The sequence below is a fragment of the Scyliorhinus canicula genome, chromosome 6 (genome assembly GCF_902713615.1).
Source record: "Scyliorhinus canicula chromosome 6, sScyCan1.1, whole genome shotgun sequence".
NCBI classification, from domain to species: domain Eukaryota; kingdom Metazoa; phylum Chordata; class Chondrichthyes; order Carcharhiniformes; family Scyliorhinidae; genus Scyliorhinus; species Scyliorhinus canicula.
Genome location: NC_052151.1, coordinates 177,978,230 through 177,997,623, shown reverse-complemented (window position 1 = coordinate 177,997,623; position 19,394 = coordinate 177,978,230). Strand labels below are relative to the sequence as shown.

General features: G+C 47.0%; 1 protein-coding gene across 1 annotated transcript in view; it reads right to left on the bottom strand.

Annotated features, from left to right (window-relative positions):
- The window catches only part of LOC119967677 (pecanex-like protein 2), a 332,932-nt gene that overhangs the window by 144,490 nt on the left and 169,048 nt on the right, over positions 1 to 19,394 (bottom strand). The window contains exons 21-22 of the mRNA XM_038800498.1: positions 11,171 to 11,312; positions 9,228 to 9,405 (exon numbers count right to left, since the gene is read on the bottom strand). Of these exons, the coding sequence (XP_038656426.1) occupies positions 9,228 to 9,405; positions 11,171 to 11,312 (320 nt within the window). The remainder of the gene's footprint in view (positions 1 to 9,227; positions 9,406 to 11,170; positions 11,313 to 19,394) is intronic.

Sequence of the window (19,394 nt, the reverse complement as noted above, 5' to 3'; positions counted from 1 at the left end):
GTGGTGGCGTCAATACTTCACACAAACCTCCTCCCACCCCACTGTAACTCACCCTATTAGCAAATCCTTCTACTGCTTTCTTCTATTATGTTTTTATCTTGCTTCCACATAAACACTTCTTTGCTATTCACCTCAATAACTTCATGCTGTAACAAATTCCATATTTTAACAGCTGTCTGAGTAAAGATCATCTTGCTGAATTCCTTATTGGAATTATTAAATCTACAGTCCCCCGATTCCAGATTTCTGGACAAATGAAAACAGTTTATTTACCCTATCATATCCCTTCATGATTTTAAAGACCTTTGTCAGATTAAGCTTCATCCCTTGCTTTTGTAGAGAAAGGAATTACAGTTTATTCAGCCTTCGGTATAGTTATGACCTTAGTGGACATACATTAATGTGGCTATAGATTCTTCAAATAACAAATGGCGGTCTAATTGTCATTGTTGAAATATTAATTATTTCTCTCTACAGTTGCTGCCTAACCTGCCGAGAAATGTTCTGTATTTATTTGCGATTTCCACCATCTGTAATATTTTGCTATTGTTGATAATATTCTATCATTGTTTTTCGTTTCAAAATCTAGTCCTTCTCAGGCCATAGGTTTTATAGAAGTATGAAGCTGCATTGAATAAATCAGCCAGGGATAGACTGAGTAACTCTACCTACGAGTATCTGAGCAGAGCCAGCACAGTCTTCGATCAAAGAGCTGTTTTGAAATAAGAAGATGCAAAGAGGATAGAATAAGAGTGTGAAAGTGGGAACCGAGAACTGGGACAAATGATCCCTTTTACTTGCTCTTGTCTCGTACAGTCTATGTCTCCTGAGGAAAAGCTAGGGTTCACCTTCAGTCATGCACCACTTCAATTTCACTGAGTTAGTGAGGGAGCTTTCCATTGTTAATTACAGTGGTGAATCTCCTTAACTAAGCTAATGATCACCCTCTGCTGGATAACATAGGAACGCAAGGAGAGGAATTAACGTGTGAAAATGGGGATGGGGCTGGTGTTAGAAGCTTTTAATACTTTCTGTCTGGAGAGGAGGGTGGAGAGGAGAGGTGACATTTTGCCGGGGGAGAATTGGTCCCGTCTGAATAAGTAATGGGTAATTCATCACCGCCAGATTCTCCTCTCTTGGATCCACCCTAGGCCCGGCAAGAAAGATTGCAAAACCTACAGCACGGAGTACTGATCAAACTACATGAAAAGATAATTACTGCCCAGGATACCGGGGAGAAATCTTTTGCATCCACTTAACAGGGACCTTGCTTGTAAAGTCTCGTCCAAAGGGTTCTGAGAGTGCAGCACTCCCTCAGTAATTTGGATGTGTTAGAGTTTAAAACCGCAACCTTCAGATTCACAGGCCAAATGAGGAGCCAGGTTTCTGCTCGTTGAGCCACAGCTGAATTAACACTGGATTTAAACATAGTAGTCACATCAGTTATTGAATGCAACTGAAAACAGACGTAGTCACCTCAAGCTATTGCTTCAGCAGCCTAAGATTACTTGGAGACCTCTCAATAAAATTATTATCAATAACCGTGGCTGAACATGGTTTTTCATTAGAAGAAAAAGGAAGAATTGAAACTGTTTGACGCCATTTATGGTGCTTCTTATTAAAGACCCTTATGTGTGCTTAACTGTTTATAGCTATCTAGCTATCCCACCTGACTTTCACCTGGTCAGGTGAGATTTATGGGTGTTAAGTGGCACATTGCCAAAAGACACTGAACAGTGCCTGAATCTGAAGGGTTCAAATTGACACCTAATTGCAGTTAATTTGTAAATACTGCTGCTTTCACACCCAACAAACTTGACCTACTAAAGTGCAGCTTTTGCACAACCAGCTGATTGAGGGAATAGGATCACTGGTGCTAAATAGTCATCATGAATTTCAGTCTTTGCACAGCCTGCCTGCATGTGAACTGCGCAAGGTGCGAAATTTAACAGGAACTGACAAACCGCAATTCAATGTAATTAGAAGACTAGTGTCAATTGCCAACATCTGACTCCAGAACAATTGATGTTGGCACAGAAAACAGTCACAAATGGTCTATTTACCATCCCTAGTACAAACACACTCACATTTTACACAGATTATTCACCATCATATCCCACAACAGAGACTGTACATCACCATACCCACTATTTACCATATTATCAATGAACTATGCACCATCATATCTGTTATAAATAACCCGCAAGGGCAGCACGGTGGCGCAGTGGGTTAGCACTGCTGCCTCACGGCGCCGAGGTCCCAGGTTCGATCCCGGCTCTGGGTCACTGTCCGTGTGGAGTTTGCACATTCTCCCCGTGTTTGTGTGGATTTCGTCCCCACAACCCAAAGATTTGCAGGGTAGGTCGATTGGCCAAGCTAAATTGCCCCTTAATTGGAAAAAATGAATTGGGTGCTCTAAATTTTTTTTTAAAAAATAAATAAATAAATAACCCACACGAGACCCATGGGGATGACCTGATTAATCTCCCCATGAGCCTTGGGGAGTAAGTGGTTAACCAGGACTTTAAAGCCAGCCAAGGTAGGAGCTGTGCTGCAGAGTAGTCCCGATTGGGACTGTACTTGTCAACACTTTACTTTTGGTAATAAATCATTTGTTTGACTCTCCTTTCCGGACTCCTCTGTGGCTATTAAATTGGCGATGAGGATAAAGCAGAATTACAGTCGCCACTGCTAACCATTTGGAGCACAGCCACCTCCCTTCACAAAGGAATAAGGTTTGCACCAATTTGAAAATGCTGCTTATTGTACAGAGCTACTGATTTAATACAGCAGAGAGGACCCCAGGGGGGACCATTACAGAGTTTTTGGCACGATTGTGCAAACTGGCAGAGTGTTGCGACTATGGGCCATCCCTCCCCGAGATGCTATGGAACCGCCTGGTATGTGGAGTAAATAATATGGCGACCAAGCGGAAATTCATGCTGAGCCGTTATTGGAGCTAAAAAGGCTGTCAAAATCTCCCTCTTGTGGGAGAGTGCAGAGAAGGGAGTCCAGGAACTCCAGGGGATGACAGGGATGGAGATAAACAGTGTAGGACCTATCCCCATTCTGGTATACATCAGCAAGGCCTCCCATCTGGAGAGGTACCCAATAGAGGGGCTGGTTTAGCACAGTGGGCTAAACAGGTGGGTGGCTTGTAATGCAGAACAAGGCCGGCAGCGCGGGTTCAATTCCCGTACCGGCCTCCCCGAACAGGCGCTGGAATGTAGCGACTAGGGGCTTTTCACAGTAACTGCATCGAAGCCTACTTGTGACAATAAATTATTATTATTATACTCAATTTTAGCTGGGGCAAAATCCTTTTCCATGCTCAACATGAGCCAGGCTTATCTCCAGCTGGGACTGGATGCTGATTCCAAGCGTCACATAATGATTAATATCCACAGGGAGCTCTACAAATACACAAGATTGTCGTTTGGACTGTTGTCAGATTATGCAATGGTGGTCTACCTGGACGACCTTCTGGTCACCGGAGCCATGGAAAGTGAGCACCTGAGCCACCTGGAGGAAGTCCTCTGCCGATTTTCCGCGACAGGCATTCGCCTCAAGAGAGGAAAGTGCGTTTTCTATGCCAAGGAAGTTACAACCTGTGGTATTGTGTGGATCGGGACGGACTACACTCGATAAAGGAGAAGGTGCGGCCAATTAGGCAAACCCCCACTCCGGAATAACACGACAGGATTATGGTCATTGTCAGGTCTTGAAATCTAGTATGGGAAATTTATTCCGTCCTAGCGACCATCCTCGTCCCACTGCACACAGTGCTGAAGAAGAACCAAGAATGGGCATGGAGAGCGCCTCAGGAGGAGACTTTTGCTTGGGTGAAGTATCAGCAAACATCGTCCAGATTATTGATACATTACGATCCTTCCAAGCCTTTTTTGGTTACTTGCGACGCTTTGCCTTACAGAATCAGAGCTGTATTATCCCTCTGCATGCTTGATGGAAGAGGCCGATTATTTCACGTTGAGGACATTGGCCGCTGCGCAGCTTAATTACGCCCAGATAGGAAAAGAACAGGCTGTCGTACTCCCGGTGAAGAAATTTCATCAGTACGTGTATGGGTGCCAATTCACCATTGTGACAGACCACAAGCCGTTGCTGGAGCTTGTTAAAGATGATAAGGTGATCCTGCCAATAGCATCAACCCGGAATCTGCACTGGGCTAGCAGCGTACGAGTTCCAGCATCGCCCAGGCATGCAAACTGCAAATCCAGGCGCGCTGAGCAGGCTCCTATTGCCGACATGCCTCCCCCTCCACCGAAAGCCGACAAAGTTTGGTGAACACCTGGCTGGTCACCACCACCCAGATACGCAATTAGGTGCAGAAAGACTCCGTTTTGGAGAAAGTACGCCACACCATCTTACACGATGGCCAGCAAGGTCAGCTGCCCAAAGAACTGTGAACCTCTGAAGCCAAAATGCAGGAGCTCAGCATGGAAGAGATAGAAACAAAGAAAATAGGAGAAGGAGGTGGCCTGCTCTGCCATTCATTATGATCATGGATGATCATTCAATTTAATAGCCTAATCCCACCTTCCCCCAAATCCTTTGAACCCCTTCACCTCGAGTGCTATGTCTAACTGCTTCTTGAAAACATGCAATGTTTTGGCCTCACTGCTTTCTGTGGTAACAAATTCCACAAGCTTACCACTCTGAGTGAAGACATTTCTCATCTCTGTTCTAAATGGTCAACCTCATATCCTCAGATTGTGACTCCTGGTTCTTGACACCCCCATTATCGGAAATATTCTTCCTGCATCTATCCTGTTAGAATTTAATAGGTTTCTATGAGATCACCACTCATTCCTCTGAACTCCAGCGAATACAACCCTAACCGATTCAATCTCTCCTCATACGTCAGTCCTGTCATCCCGGGAATCAGCCTGGTAAACATTTGCTGCAGTCCCTCGAGAGCAAGAACATCCTTCCTCAGATAAGGACCAAAACTGCAAATAATATTCCAGGTGTGGCCTCACCAAGGCCCTGTATAATTGCAGCAAGACATCCCTGCTCCTGTACTCGAATCCTCTCGCTATGAAGGCCAAAATACCGTTTGCCTTCTTTACCGCTTGCTGCAGTTGCACATGGAAACGGCATCCTTAGGCAGCATCCTTCTGTGGGGGCTCACGTTGTCATCCTATGCCAGGGCAGAGATGCCATCCTTAAGGATCTGCACAACAGACACTCGGGGTGTTACAAATGAAGATGCCTGCAGCTGTGTATGGTGGCCAGGCCTGGATGGCGCGATCGAGTGACTGGCCCAACAATGCACCACGTGCCAGGAACAGCAGAAGCTCCTGCCAGCAGGCCCGCTGCATCCATGGGAATAGCCAGGCCTCCCTTGGGTGCGCCTACACGTCGATCCTGCCAGGCCTTTCCAAGAGTCAATGTTTCTACTGATGGCGGATGCTCATTCCAAGTGGGATGTTGTCCACCACGCCAAAGGCTACAATGGAGAAGCTATGGCTCTCCTTTAGCACCCATGGCATTCCAGAGGTATTGGTCACTCTCAATGGCACCCCCTCCACCTGCGACGTGTCTGAGCGGTTTGTGAAAACAAATGGGGTGCGACACATCTGCACAGCCCCGTATCACCCTTCCTCGATAGAGCTAGCCAAGTGAGCGGTACAGACCTTCAAGAGAGAAATGAAGAAGCAGACCACGGGGTCGGTCAAGGTGTGACTAGGAAGATTTTTGTTCAGCTATCGGACCACACCACATGCCATTTTTTTTTTTCTTCTTTTTTTTATAAATTTAGAGTACCCAATTATTTTTTCCAATTAAGGGGCAATTTAGCGTGGCCAATCCACCTATCCTACACATCTTTTGGTTGTGGGGGTGAAACCCACGCAGACACGGGGAGAATGTGCAAACTCCTCACAGACAGTGACCCAGGGCCAGGATTCGAACCCGGGTCCTCAGCGCCGTAGGCAGCAATGCTAACCACTGTGCCACTCAAATGCCATGACCAGTGTAGCGCCAGCAGAATTGTTGATGGGCCGGAGACTCAGGACCCAACTCAGCCTCATGTACCCTCATATTGGCGAGAAAGTACAACATGGCCAGGACCTGCAGAGGCAGAGGCAAGGCAGGAGGGCCTGGACCAGGAGTTTCAAACCAGGGAACGCAGTATACATCCAAAATCTCGTGGAGGATCCCAGGGACAGTGTTACAGCAGACCGGACTGGTTTTGTATCACGTACAAACGTGGGAATGAAGGGTGCAGAAGCACCTTGGCCACCTCAGGAGCAGGGGGATCAGTGTTAGGCCTCGCCCCAGCAGAGGAACCATCTTCCAGCCATGTCACCCCAATACATGGAGGCCTGGGTGCGTCATCCATGGGGGCCCCCGGCGCTGAGATGCGAGAGGTGATAGATTTCAATTCGGAAATGGAGATTAAGGCATCCAATGCTTCCGATGGTGACCTAGCCAGGGATCAGTCGTCGGTGGTGGTACAACCCCATCGAGTTAACAACGTTCCCTAACATGCTTTATGCACCCCCCCTCAACCCAGTGCTGCAGCCACTTGAAGCGTAGCTACGGGCGAAGACGAGCAGATGTCTTTCAGTTCGAGCTTCGTCAGAGGGAGGGATGTTATAACCCCTATGAGTCCTATGGAGACGACCTGATTAATCTCGCCGTGAGTGAGCCTCGTGAAGTACAAGCTTCCCCACTGAAGGGCGTGGACCCATCAGCAAGATAGTTAATTCGGGACCTTAAAAGCTAGCCAGATAGGAGCTGTGCTGCAGAGTAGTCCCGATTGGGACTGTACTTGTATACACTTTACTTTTGGTAATAAATCATTTGTTTGACTCTCCTTTCCGGACTCCTCTGTGGCTACCAAAATATACCACTACATTCTTCATTATATCCCACCATGATTTCATGCATGAACTATTTACCATCATATCCCATCGTAAGAACAACAACTTATACTAATATAGCACTGTAACTAAATATTTTGAGGCACTTTTTAAGAATGTTATCAAAACAATTTGACACAATCACATTGGGAGTTACTAAGGCAGATGACCAAAAACTAGGCCAGAGGAAAAAAAAGGCCTGCATTTATATAGCACTTCTACAAACACAGGGATGTCCCAAAGTGCTTTAAAAAATATATCTATAATCTTTAATGTCACAAGTAGGCTTACATTAACATTGCAATGAAGTTATTGTGAAAAACCTCTAGTCGCCACACTCAGGCACCTGTCCGGGTACACAGAGGGGGAATTCAGAATGTCCAATTCACCTAACAGCATGTCTTTCAGGACTTGTGGGAGGAAACCGGAGCGCCCGGAGGAAACCCACGCAGACACGGGGAGAACGTGCAGACTGCACACAGACAGTGACCCAAGCTGGGAATCACCTGGGACCTGGAGCTGTGAAGCAACAGTGCTAACCGTGCTTTTCACTTTCACGCACTACGTTGAATTCAATCATGTTGTAATAATAATAATAATCTTTATTGTCACAAGTAGGCTTACATTAACACTTCAATGAAGTTACTGTGAAAAGCCCCGAGTCACCACACTCCGGCGCCTGTTCGGGTACACGGAGGGAGAATTCAGAATGTCCAAATTTCGGGACATATGGGAGGAAACCAGAGCACCCGGAGGAAACCCATGCAGACACGGGAAGAACATGCAGACTCCGCACAGACAGTGACCGAAGCCGGGAATCGAACTGAGGACCCTGGAGCTGTGAAGCAACAGTGCTAACCACTGTGCTATCGTGCCACCGAGCCATTGAAATAGTTTTGAAATGTTGTCACTGCTGTAATGTAGGAAATGTAGCAGTTAATTGGCACACAGCAAATTCCCACAAATAGCTAAGACCAGACAATGTTTTCGTGATACTGACTTAGAGAGAGAGCGCTTGGCCAGGATACTGAAGTAACTCTCCAGTTCTTCTTTAAAATTGTTCTATGGCATCTTTGACATCCACCTAACAGAGTAGGCAGGGCCTTGCATTAACTGAGGTTGGAACAATCTGGTCCAGCATCAGGTAGTTCCTAATGAATGGAATTTGTGGCGGGGACCAAAGATATAGGGATCAATTCTGTGGCCAGTAATGAAGCAATGGCTTTCGTCACTGGCCTCAAAGAAAGCTCCCACTAAAGAAGTAGTAGCAATCTCTGTGAAGTGGTGTGCAGCATCTCTGATGTCAGCAAGCAGATAAGCAACCAGTGACATTGAATTATTCCCACATGGCAAACCAGTGAGACTTGTTTTGCAGCAAGTACCAGGTTAGCATGGAGTTAAAAACTCAATTACACCTCACTTTTTCAAAGGGTTTTACAGAGAAACTGACAGCATTAGCGTGGAAGTTCTCATCATTTCAATTGATTTCCCACTAATCGCTAACTGCCTCAAAGAGCACCATTTGTAAAAACAGAGAACACTGGCAACAACTTCTGGACTTCCACATTATTCTGCATGTCCTCCAGAAGCTGGTGTTAGTTGCAGTGGAGAAACACTGACAGTCCCGCCATCATTACCATGGCAGATTTTGGCCCAACATCTTCAATCTTCCTAATACTCAGTTGAGGGGCATAGATAAAGTAGATAGTCAACATCTTTTCCTCAAGGTAGAGGAGTCTAGAACTAGAGAGCATAGGTTTAAGGTGAGAGGGGAGAGATACAAATGAGACCAGAGGGGAAATTTCTTCACACAGAGGGTGGTGAGCAGCTGGAACGGGCTGCCAGAGGCAGTGGGAGAGGCGGGTACGATTTTGTCCTTTAAAAATCAGTTAGACAGTTACATGTGCAGGGTGGGTATAGAGGGATATGCGCCAAATGCAGGCAAGTGGGACTAGCTTAGTGATAGAAACTGGCGGCAAGGACAAGCTGGGCCAAAGGGCCTGTTTCCATGCTGTAAACATCTATGACTCTTTGGTGGATATTCCTGCTCATTCAATATTGAATGTCAGGTAAGTAGTTTGACATTTTAGAGACAGTAGCAGTGTCAAGAGAGGTGTTGATGAGGTAGGGTTGGGTGTTGTCAAAGTATATTTGAAGACTGATGGTGTGTTTTTGGATGACATTGCTGTGGGGCAGAATGTAAATGAGAAATAGACTACTAATTATATTAGACAGCACAAACTATTCACCAGCAAATCTCACCGCACAGGCTATTTTCCGATATATATATATATGCATGTACAAGGACCACAGTGACACAGTGCTTCTGAAATTACTCGCCTTGCTGAATAAAATTGACATCAGGAAAAAATCCAGCAAAAACGTCTCAGAGATGCTGCTGTAATCAAACTGGAAGAAGAGGACGGTGAAACTCAAAGTTACGTATTGGTACGTTGGATTGCAGAAGGTTGAGCGCAGTAGCTTCATACTGGCCATGGTCATCATTAAAACATCGCAGCTGCAACACAAAGAATGACAGTGGTTTAGAAGTAAAGACTATTTTGGTTGTCCTGACATGGGCTGTTGTCCACAGGCTTAGTTGGTAGGGCATAATTAAACCAGGACAATTCAAATGATTTTTTACAGTCACATTCTTATATTTCCATTTTAAGTTTCTGTATTCAGATTTTTAATGGAAATGTCGATGTAAAGGGCACAGCGGTTAGCACTGCTGCCTCACAGGGCCAGGGACTGGGTTCAATATTGCCACAGTGACTGTGTGGAGTTTGCACATTCCCCCGCCCCACATGCGTGTGTGGGTTTCCTCCGGGTGCTCCGGTTTCCGCCCACAGTCCAAAGATATGCAGGTTAGGTGCATTGACCATGATAAATTGCTCCTTCGTGTCCAAAGAAGTGCAGGTTAACTGGGGTTACGGGGATAGGATGGGGAGTGGGTTTAGCTAGGCTGCTCATTCAGGGGGCCGATGGGCCGAATGGCCTCATTCTGCACTGTAATATATGATTGACTTCTTGCTTTGTAAGGGCAAGGATCCCAATGGTTGCCCTGCAGCTATTTAACGCTGGGATCTGCTTTGTAGTGAGGCTTCCACCTGCATCTCAGAAGGAAGTTCTGCCTTCGAGAGCTGCTGTCCAATCAGATGGCCAGCAGGTCTGTGGTCCCAGCATCACCAGTTGCCACTACTGGGTGTGAACGGCAGAGAGGGATAAGAAATCCTTGAGTGTGTTCACTAAAACCTCTGCAGCAGGTTGTTTCTGATAGTGGTTAATGGATGTTTTTCGAACTGGAGGAAGGTTTAGAGGGGAGTCCACCATGGGTCAGAGTTTGGGCTCTTGCTCTTCCTGATATATATTCAGAACCTAGATGTCGGTGCACAGTTTCAGAGCTTCCAGCTGATATGAAACTTGAGTAAGCATTGCGAACTGTGAGGAGAAACCTTTTCATGCCGAATGTGGACTGGAATGCTCTGCCTGAGAGTGTAATAGAAGTAAGTTCAATCGAAGCATTCAAAGGGGAATTAGATTGTTATCTGAAAAGTAAGATGTGCAAGCTTACATGGGGAAGACGGGGTGATGTCACCCGGTGAATTGTTCACCTGGAGAGCTGGTGTAGTAGACCCGATGGGCGCTGAATGACCTCATTCTGCATTGAAACAATTCTGTGATGATTGGCAGTCCCACTATGCTGGTGAGCACATGTATGTCCAGGGTCGGGGTCTCGCCAGGATATGAGGGGACTTGTGATAGTTCACCACTGAGGGTGAGCTCACCCAAGGAGTTCACCACTTGGGTAGTTATAGGCCAACGGTTTGCTACAGTTTGTTGCACTACACTGCACATTTAACAGAGAAATTACAACACAAACAGGCCACTTGGTCTAATCCGTCTATGCTGGTGTTTCTCGTCAATATGAACAGTATCTTAATCCCACGTGCTCTCTCTTTTCTGAATCCCTTCAGCCCGATTTCCTTCAAATATCTAACCTATTCTTGAGTGAGCTTTGATCATTAACCCCTGCAGTGCATTCCACAGCCCCACAACCGTTGGTGTATTTCAAGTTTCACCTTCTTTAGCATTAATCCAGAGGCTAACAGACCATTCTGGTTATGTACAGCCAAACAGTACTTGGATTGGATTGGATAATAATGGCCGTCATTGGAATTGATTAACCATTGCTATCAAAAAGGCACATTTGAGAACCTGTAAGGGCAATTAATACATTTTCTAAAAATAAAATAAAAATATATAAATGTGCAGCAGCTTACTGTAAGCCAAGCTTCTTCTGACTGCTGATAGAGAAAGCATCATTGGTGAGTCCATTGAGCACCACAGCTGGATAAATGATGTACTTCTCCAAACACAGAAGCCAAACGTACAATCGCTCAAACCACATTAATTGGGCTGCATCTGGAACACAAAAAAAAACATTTCCAGAATTAAAGAGGGTGCAAATACATCGTAATTGGTTGTGTAACCAAGGCAAGTGGGTGGGGTGCAGGTGCTAATCAGTCAGGATCTAATGGTGGAACAAGCTCGACAGGCTGAATGGCCTCCACCATTCCGATGATTTCTTCAAGGGATAAGATAATACTATAAATGGGGAGGCACTATTATAAATGTCATCTGGAACTCAAGTCTGTGATCCCTTCCTTTCTGTTCAACCAGGTTCCACAGAGTGCGGCCCCACCCACTACCACACTCCCGTTCACTAGCCAACCTTCGCTTGCTAGTGTGGAGGCCCCTGTCCAGGCCCCGCTCCTCCCAATCCCCTCCCCCATGCCCAGTACCTGAAAAAAAAAGACAAACAAACAAAACCAGTGCGAAAACCGTGCCCCAGAAAACTGCCATCATTCACTAACCTCCTTCCCTCCGTGTCCATACCACAGGATACACTACCCTTCCCCAACAACCAACCCAAAAAACCAAACTCCCAACCATTCCTATCCCTCATATAAAACAAATTAACATCCTGAAACAGCAAAAAAGAAACAAAACTGTACACAGCATTTCACCCCCCTCCCCTCAGTCCGAATCCAAACCCCAGTTCCCTTTCTCATTTTAACCCAGTCCTTCAGCCTTCACGAACGCCTGCATGTCTTCCACCACCTCAAAGTAGAAGTCCTTCGAGTTGTAGGTCACCCTCAGCTTTGCCGGGTAGACCACGCCGAACCTCACACCATTGCTGCAGAGTGCTGCTTCACCCGGCCAATGGCCACCCGCCACCTAACCAGCTCCATGGTTACGTCCGGGTGTATACGAATACCAACTCCTTCCCACTGCACCTCATGCCTTTGTTTCATCCAACTCAGGAACTTCTCCTCAACATAATACTTGTGAAAGCAGATTATCACCGCCCTTGGTGGCTCATTTGTCTTCAACTCGGGCCTGAGCGACCGATGAACCCTGTCCAGTTTAAGCCTGGAGAGTTCCTCCCCTCCCCCAGCAATTCCGCCAGCATCCTCGTTAAGTATTGAGTAGGTCTTGGGCCCTCCATCCCCTCGGGCAAGCTCCCAAATCTTAAGTTCTGCCTCCTTGAACTGTTCTCCAGGTCCTCCACCTTAGCCCTCAGTCCTTTGTTGGCCTCCACCACCCTCCGCAGCTCCTCACCCATCGAGGTGAACCTTCGCAACCCCCTCCCCCTGCTTCCCGACGGCTTTTTTCTGGTTCTTCAACATTCCCCTCCTTCCGTGTGTCTTCCTGAGCCAGCTCATCCAAAAGCTGCCTCTGGGACCAGGCATTAAATTCCAAAAAACCAAACCCCACCCAACGTGCAGCTTCCACCTACCCGCCACCACCAAAAGTCCCGTCTTCATCTGGTTTCTAAATATTTGACGGCTTGTACAGAAATTTTTAAGTTGCAGGTCCCATCATTCAGGTAAAACATGATTAAACTGCCCCCTCAAATGGATACAAATGGCCAGTTTCAAGCAGAGCAGAGGAGTTTCTCTCCTTTATCTGTCCCTTAATCAACATCATTAAAACAGATTACTTGGTCATTATCAGATTTTATTTAGCGTATGTAAAATGGCGGCCGTATTTCCCTATATTGCAACAGTGACTGCACATCGAAAGAAGTCTTACAACACCAGGTTAAAGTCCAACATGTTCCTCCTGAGGAAGGAGCAGTGCTCCGAAAGCTAGTGTTTGAAACAAACATGTTGGACTTTAACCTGGTGTTGTAAGACTTCTTACTGTGCTCACCCCAGTCCAACCGAGCCGGCATCTCCACATCATGGCTGCACATCGAAAAGTACCTCACCAGCTGTAAAGTGTTTTGTTTGGAGGTTGTGAAAAGCATGGCAGAAATGGAAGTCATTTGTTCTTTCATCCTTCACAGATCAGTGAATGGTAGCAGCACTGGGCACTGACCCTGCTTTAAAGTACTGAACCATCAGGATACAGAAGATTTAAAATTTTTTTTCTTTTTTATAAATGTAGAGAACCCAAATTTTTTTTTCCAATTAAGGGGGAATGTAGTGTGGCCAATCTACCTACCCTGCACATCTTTGGGTTGTGGGGGTGAAACCCACGCAAACACAGGGAGAATGGCAAACTCCACACGGACAGTGATCCAGAGCCGGGATCGAACCTGGGACCTCGGTGCCGTGAGACCGCAGTGCTAACCACTGTGCCACCATGCTGCCCAGAAATCTCTTTTCTAATTAATACTGGCGCCCTTAAAGGATTTTTAATATGTTTTTGTTGTAAATGCAAATCCAAATCAACAATTTAATTTACGGTCTACTTCACAACCTTTTTAGCATATTTTCTCAGATCTAAAGAACTCAGTTTAATTACAATCATGTTTTAGCTCCGGGTGATGTATTACTTTAATTTAAGCCCCATTTCACATGCAGCGCAGTTACCAGGCATGAAGGTTTTAATTCCCCACTATTGTCTTGATGCTCAGGCAAATTAAGTTCCACTCTAAATGATCCCTATGTAACCATATACGGTTATGACTGAAGCAATCCAGAGGCCCTTGTCAAATTATTTTCACACATCATTTTCAATGATCATTATCACTTGCAACAAGCAGAAATACGCATTAAATGCAGACAAATTATAATAGCCAAGAACATATTCATTTTTGAAATAAAGCCACACAGTTTCGAACCAGATTTTGCTTCACATAGCACATAAGCTGGCACAGTGGTGAAATGTTTTGCAAAAAAAATTCTCATAACAGCATCTTTTAACAGCCACAAAATATTGCATATATGCAGCACCCTAAACATAGCAAAACATTGAGAGTACATTTAAACAAATGTTGACACTGAGCTAGAGGAGGAAATAATTAGGATAGATGACCAAAAGCTTGGTCAAAGAGATGGGTTTTAAGGAGTGTCTTGAAGGAGGAAAGAGAGGGAGAGGGTGGAGAGGTTTAGGAGGGGAATTCCAATGCTTAGAGAACAATGTTGGGGCAATTAAAATCAGGGATGCCAGAGTTGGGGGGTGCAGGTTTTGGAGGGTTGGAGGGATAACAGAGAAAGGGAGGGTGAGCCCATGAAGATTTATGACAAAAGGATGCGAAATTTTAAATGTTAACACGAATAATCCCTCAAAATATACAAATAATTGACAACGCCAAGTCTGGTTCTAACAGCTATCATTTGAGCCGATTGATAAATTGCACTGCAGTGGAATTACACGCTAGGGATCAAACAAATTTGGCAGGAACTTTGTAGACAGAACAATGAGCATTATCAAGTATCAAATTAAAAGGAAAACCATTCATCCATTTATGAATTATTAATAGTACAGCGCTGATGTTATTTAATTCTAATGGATGTGCTCAGGCTGACCAGCTCACCCACAGAAATATGAGAGGAGAGGTCACACACTGGTTCAGCAACACAGGTCGTGATTCTTGGCCTTGTTACTCTCTCACTCAAGCAAAACAAAGCCGGTGAATAGCGGACGAGGCCAAAAACGAGATCCGCAGCAGGCACCAAATTGTTTGCGATCCAACCGGCTCGCTCCATAGGCGAGAGTGGGATCTCGCCGTAGCGTGGTGAGAAACCAATTATCACCGCTTAATTTCTATACAATTAACGTGAGCCACCCATTATCCAACGGCCTCCTGTCATTCAGCAGCCACCCCAGCAAGTGGTCACGCTGGCGCCGATTAGTACTCCTTTTGAAAAACGTGAACCTGGTGGAAGGGCTTCTGTGGGGAGCGGAGGAGGTCAGTAGCCATCTTTGCTCACAGGCAAAGAGCCTGGGGCAGGCGTCATTGGTCCTTTGAACAACTAACTGACAGCGCGTGCCTCAACAAGGAGACGGTGCGACATCTGTGCTATATCCTCGCGGACTTGGCACCACGTGGAGGAGGAGGACACCCGCTCCGGGTGGCCGTCAAGTTTACTGCAGCCCTGAACTTTTCCACCACTGGATTATTCCAGGGCTGGAGTGGGGACCTGTGAGGTATCTCACAGGCCACAGCCCACATGTGCATCCGGCAGGTCACGAATGCCCTGTATGCCCGAACGGAAAACTACATCATCTTTGACATGGACCAGGCTCAGCGAGGTGCCCAGGCTGCAGGATTCTCCGCCATCGCCGGGATACCCCAGGTCCAGGGGTCATAGGTGCAACGTATATGGCCCTGCGCTCACCAGGCCGTCTGCAGGTGCCCTATGTTCACAGAAAGGGGTTCCACTCCCTCAACACACGACTCGCCTGCGACCATCAGATGAAGATATTCCACATGTGTGCATACTTACCGGAGGGTGTGCACGACAGCTACATCCTGGGGCAGTCTATCAGCCATGCCCTCTTCGAGGAATACCCCAGGATGGGCAGCTGGCTCTTGCGATATAAGGGGTTTCTGCTGAGGACCTGGCTAATGATGCCAGTATGGAGGCCGGAGACCGACATGGAGACCCGATACAACAAGGCCCATGCAGCCACCCGGGGTGTCATTGAGCGGTGCATCGGACTCCTCAAGATGTGGTTCCAATGCCCCGACTGCTCCGGGAGTGCCCTCCAGTACACTGCCCGGAGGGTCGCCCGCTCTGTTGTCACTGCCCGGAGGGTCGCCCGCTCTGTTGTAGTCTGCTGTACCCTCCACAACCTGGCACAGCAGGGGTGCGACAAGCTGGAGATTGGTGACAAGGAGCATATGGCCACCTCTGAGGAGGAGGGGGATGAGGATAATGAGGTGGTGCTGGAGCAGCAGAGGCTGGAACACGAGGCCTTGGAGGAACCTGAGGCCCAGCTGGAGGCTGCAGGACAGGCAGCAGCGGTGAAGGCCCAGAGCGCCAGGGAGGCCCTCATACTCGCCCGATTCACTTAGCGCGTGGCTTGGTCCATCGTCGCATCCTTACCCATCCATTTCCCACCCTCCCAGGGTATGTGCCACATCACTCCAGGGTGCTGGGACTATGCGGTACTGTTCGGGTCACTGTCAAGGGCAGGGGGGGGGGGGTGACGATAACCCGCAGAGAGCTGAGCACTGGTGCTCCTCAATCTATGCCATAGTCTGACCACTGCCTATCTGCTGAGTGCTCGCTCACACCCATCACCTGCAGGCGGTGATGCATTGCGGAGGAAAGTGACCGAGGCATCCTACTGGTTGTGCACAAGGGTGTTTAATGTTCAATACAGGCCCCCACTCTCCTGATGGTGCCACCTCCCTCCCCACCTCCCCCCCACCCACCGATCCAACCCCCACCACTCCTCACCCCCCCCCCCCAACCCCCACCCTCCACACCCCCCTCTCACCCCCTACCTACCCTGTCTCCCCCTTCCCCCCCCCCCACCCCCCGGTGCCCTCAGTGATCCTCGATCCTGTAGAACAAGAATGGAAAATACTTAAGATGGTGTCCAACAAGGAGTAGGAAAAATATATTCCACGAAAAAGAAAGAAAAAACTTAGGGCAGCACGGTGGCACAGTGATTAGCACTGCTACCTCACAGCTCCAGAGTCCCAGGTTCAATCCGGCCTCGGATGACTGACTGTCTGCGTGGGTTTCTCCTAGTGTTTGTCTGGGTTTCCTCGGGGTCCTCCGGTTTCCTCCCGTAGTCCAAAGATGTGCAGGTCAGATGGATTGGCGATGCTAAATTGCCCTTAGTGACCAAAAGGTTAGGTCAGGTTACTGGGTTACGGGGATAGGGTGGAAGCGTGGCCTTGGGTCGGGTGCTGTTTCCAAGGGCCGGTGCAGACTTGATGGGCCGAATAGCCTCCTTCTGCACTGTAAATTCTAATAAATCTAATGAATAAATCACACGTGAGATTCCATCAAGGCTTGATGGAATAACCAATGGTTCTGAAAGAGGCACACATCAGCATGCATTCAGCGTAGATAGGAGTGTCCAATCTAGTTGGCTGGACAGCTAGTTTGTGATGCAGAACAAGGGCAACAGCGTACTGGCTGAGATTACTCATGAAGACCCCGGGCTGGATTCTCCGCACCTCAATGCCAAAATCGTGGCCGGCGCCGGGGCGGAGATTCCATTTCTCAGCATGGAATTGGAACCGGCGCCGATTCCCCCATTCTCCGGGCACCGAAAAGCGGCGTACGCCATTTTCTGCCCCCAACCGTCCAAAGTCCCGACGGCGTGGATCAAACAGGGTCCTGCCGCTGTTGCGTTGGAGACTGCCGCCGTGTGCATGCGCGGCCTCCGACCCAGAGGTTCGGGGGCCCGTATCTGCAGCAAAAGCTGCTACTTTTACGCTGGTTCACAGCTAGCCCCCTGCAGGGCGAGGAGTATGTGGCCCTTTTAAGCCAGTTTTTCTGGTGTGAAAGTCCACAATATTTACGACGGCGTGGGGGGATAGTCCCAAAAAACAGAGAATCCAGCCCCCCCATCTACTCAACCTTGCCCCTCGCCTGAGGTGTGGTGATCCTCAGGTTAAACCACCACCTGTCAGCTCTGCCCCTCAAAGGGGAAAGCAGCCTATGGTCATCTGGGACAATGGTGACTTTACTTCATACAAAGAGGTTAGGAGTAAAGTTAAAGAAAAATAGGAAGGCAAAGAAGAAGCATGAACTTAAATGATCAAGGAACATAAAACAACCTTGTGAAATATTTTATCGACACACTAATAAAAAAGGAAGACTGAGACTAATATGACCATTAAGGGGTAGGAAGGATAATATCACAGGGTTCAAGAAATACTAAATTATTTTAATTTGGAATTTACAAGGGTGACGGAACAGATAGTCTTGATATTAAATGATGAGATGAGTACTGAGATAAGTGCATTTAAAGAAAATAAACTCCATATTTAAAAATAATCGAGGGAAGAGATAGCAGAGGAATTACTACACTTAATAATTTGTTAGCAAAAGTGCCAGAGATTGGCAGACAGCTAATATAATTACTATATTTAAGGATGGGGACAGAACAAGTCCAGGGAATTATAGACAAGTCAACTTAATATCGATGATAGGAAAAACAAGTGAATTTTTACCAAAGGAGAGAATAGCAGAAAATTTAGAAATGACAATCATAATCATGAATAGTGAGGGGATATCTTGCTTCACCAACCTTCACCACCCATCACTAAGGACAATTTTGGACACTAAGGGCAATTTATCATGGCCAATCCACCTAACCTGCACGTCTTTGGACTGTGGGAGGAAACGGAGCACCTGGAGGAAACCCACGCACACACGGGGAGGATGTGCAGACTCCGCACAAACAGTGACCCAAGCCGGAATCGAACCTGGGACCCTGGAGCTGTGAAGCAATTGTGCTATCCAGAATGCTACAGTACTGCCCTTTTTGCTGCTCTTTGCTAAGGTGCATAATGACAAACTATTAATAAGGTCAGAGAATGTGGAGTCAGGGAACAAGAATCGATTGACAGCTGACTTCGAGACAGAAAGCAGAGAGTGGAATAAATAGTAATTATTCTTGGTGTCAAGAAGCTTGACATCATCCAGGACAAAGCAGTGAGCTTGATTGGCACCCCATCCACCACCTCCAGTATTCATTCCTTCTACCACTGGCACACATTGGCAGCAGCGTGCACCACCTGCAAGATGCACTGCAGCAATTCACCAAGGCTCCTTCGACAGCACATTCTGAACTCATGATATCTACTACCTCAAAGGACAAGGGCAGCACACGGGATCACCATAACCTGCAAGTTCCACTCCAAGCCACTCACTATCCTGACTTGGAAATATAATCACCGTTTCATCACTGTCACTACACCACACAGGCTGCAGTGGTTCATGAAGGCAGCTCACCACCACCTTCTCATGGGCAAATAGGGATGGGCAGTAAATAAACGCTGGTCTAGCTAGTAACATTCCACACCCAGTGAAATACATTTTAAAATTCAGGATGATAGAAAGTGGAAAATGAAGTTCTTCCACAAAATATTGTGCTAAGACACTATGTGCACTATTTGGACTTTGATGTGGAGATGCCGGCAGTGGGCACAGTAAGAAGTCTGCAACACTCAGGTGAGTCCTTTGGACTTTGGAATCAAAAACACAACGGGCATGTTCTCCCAAACTGTGACTATGCGCT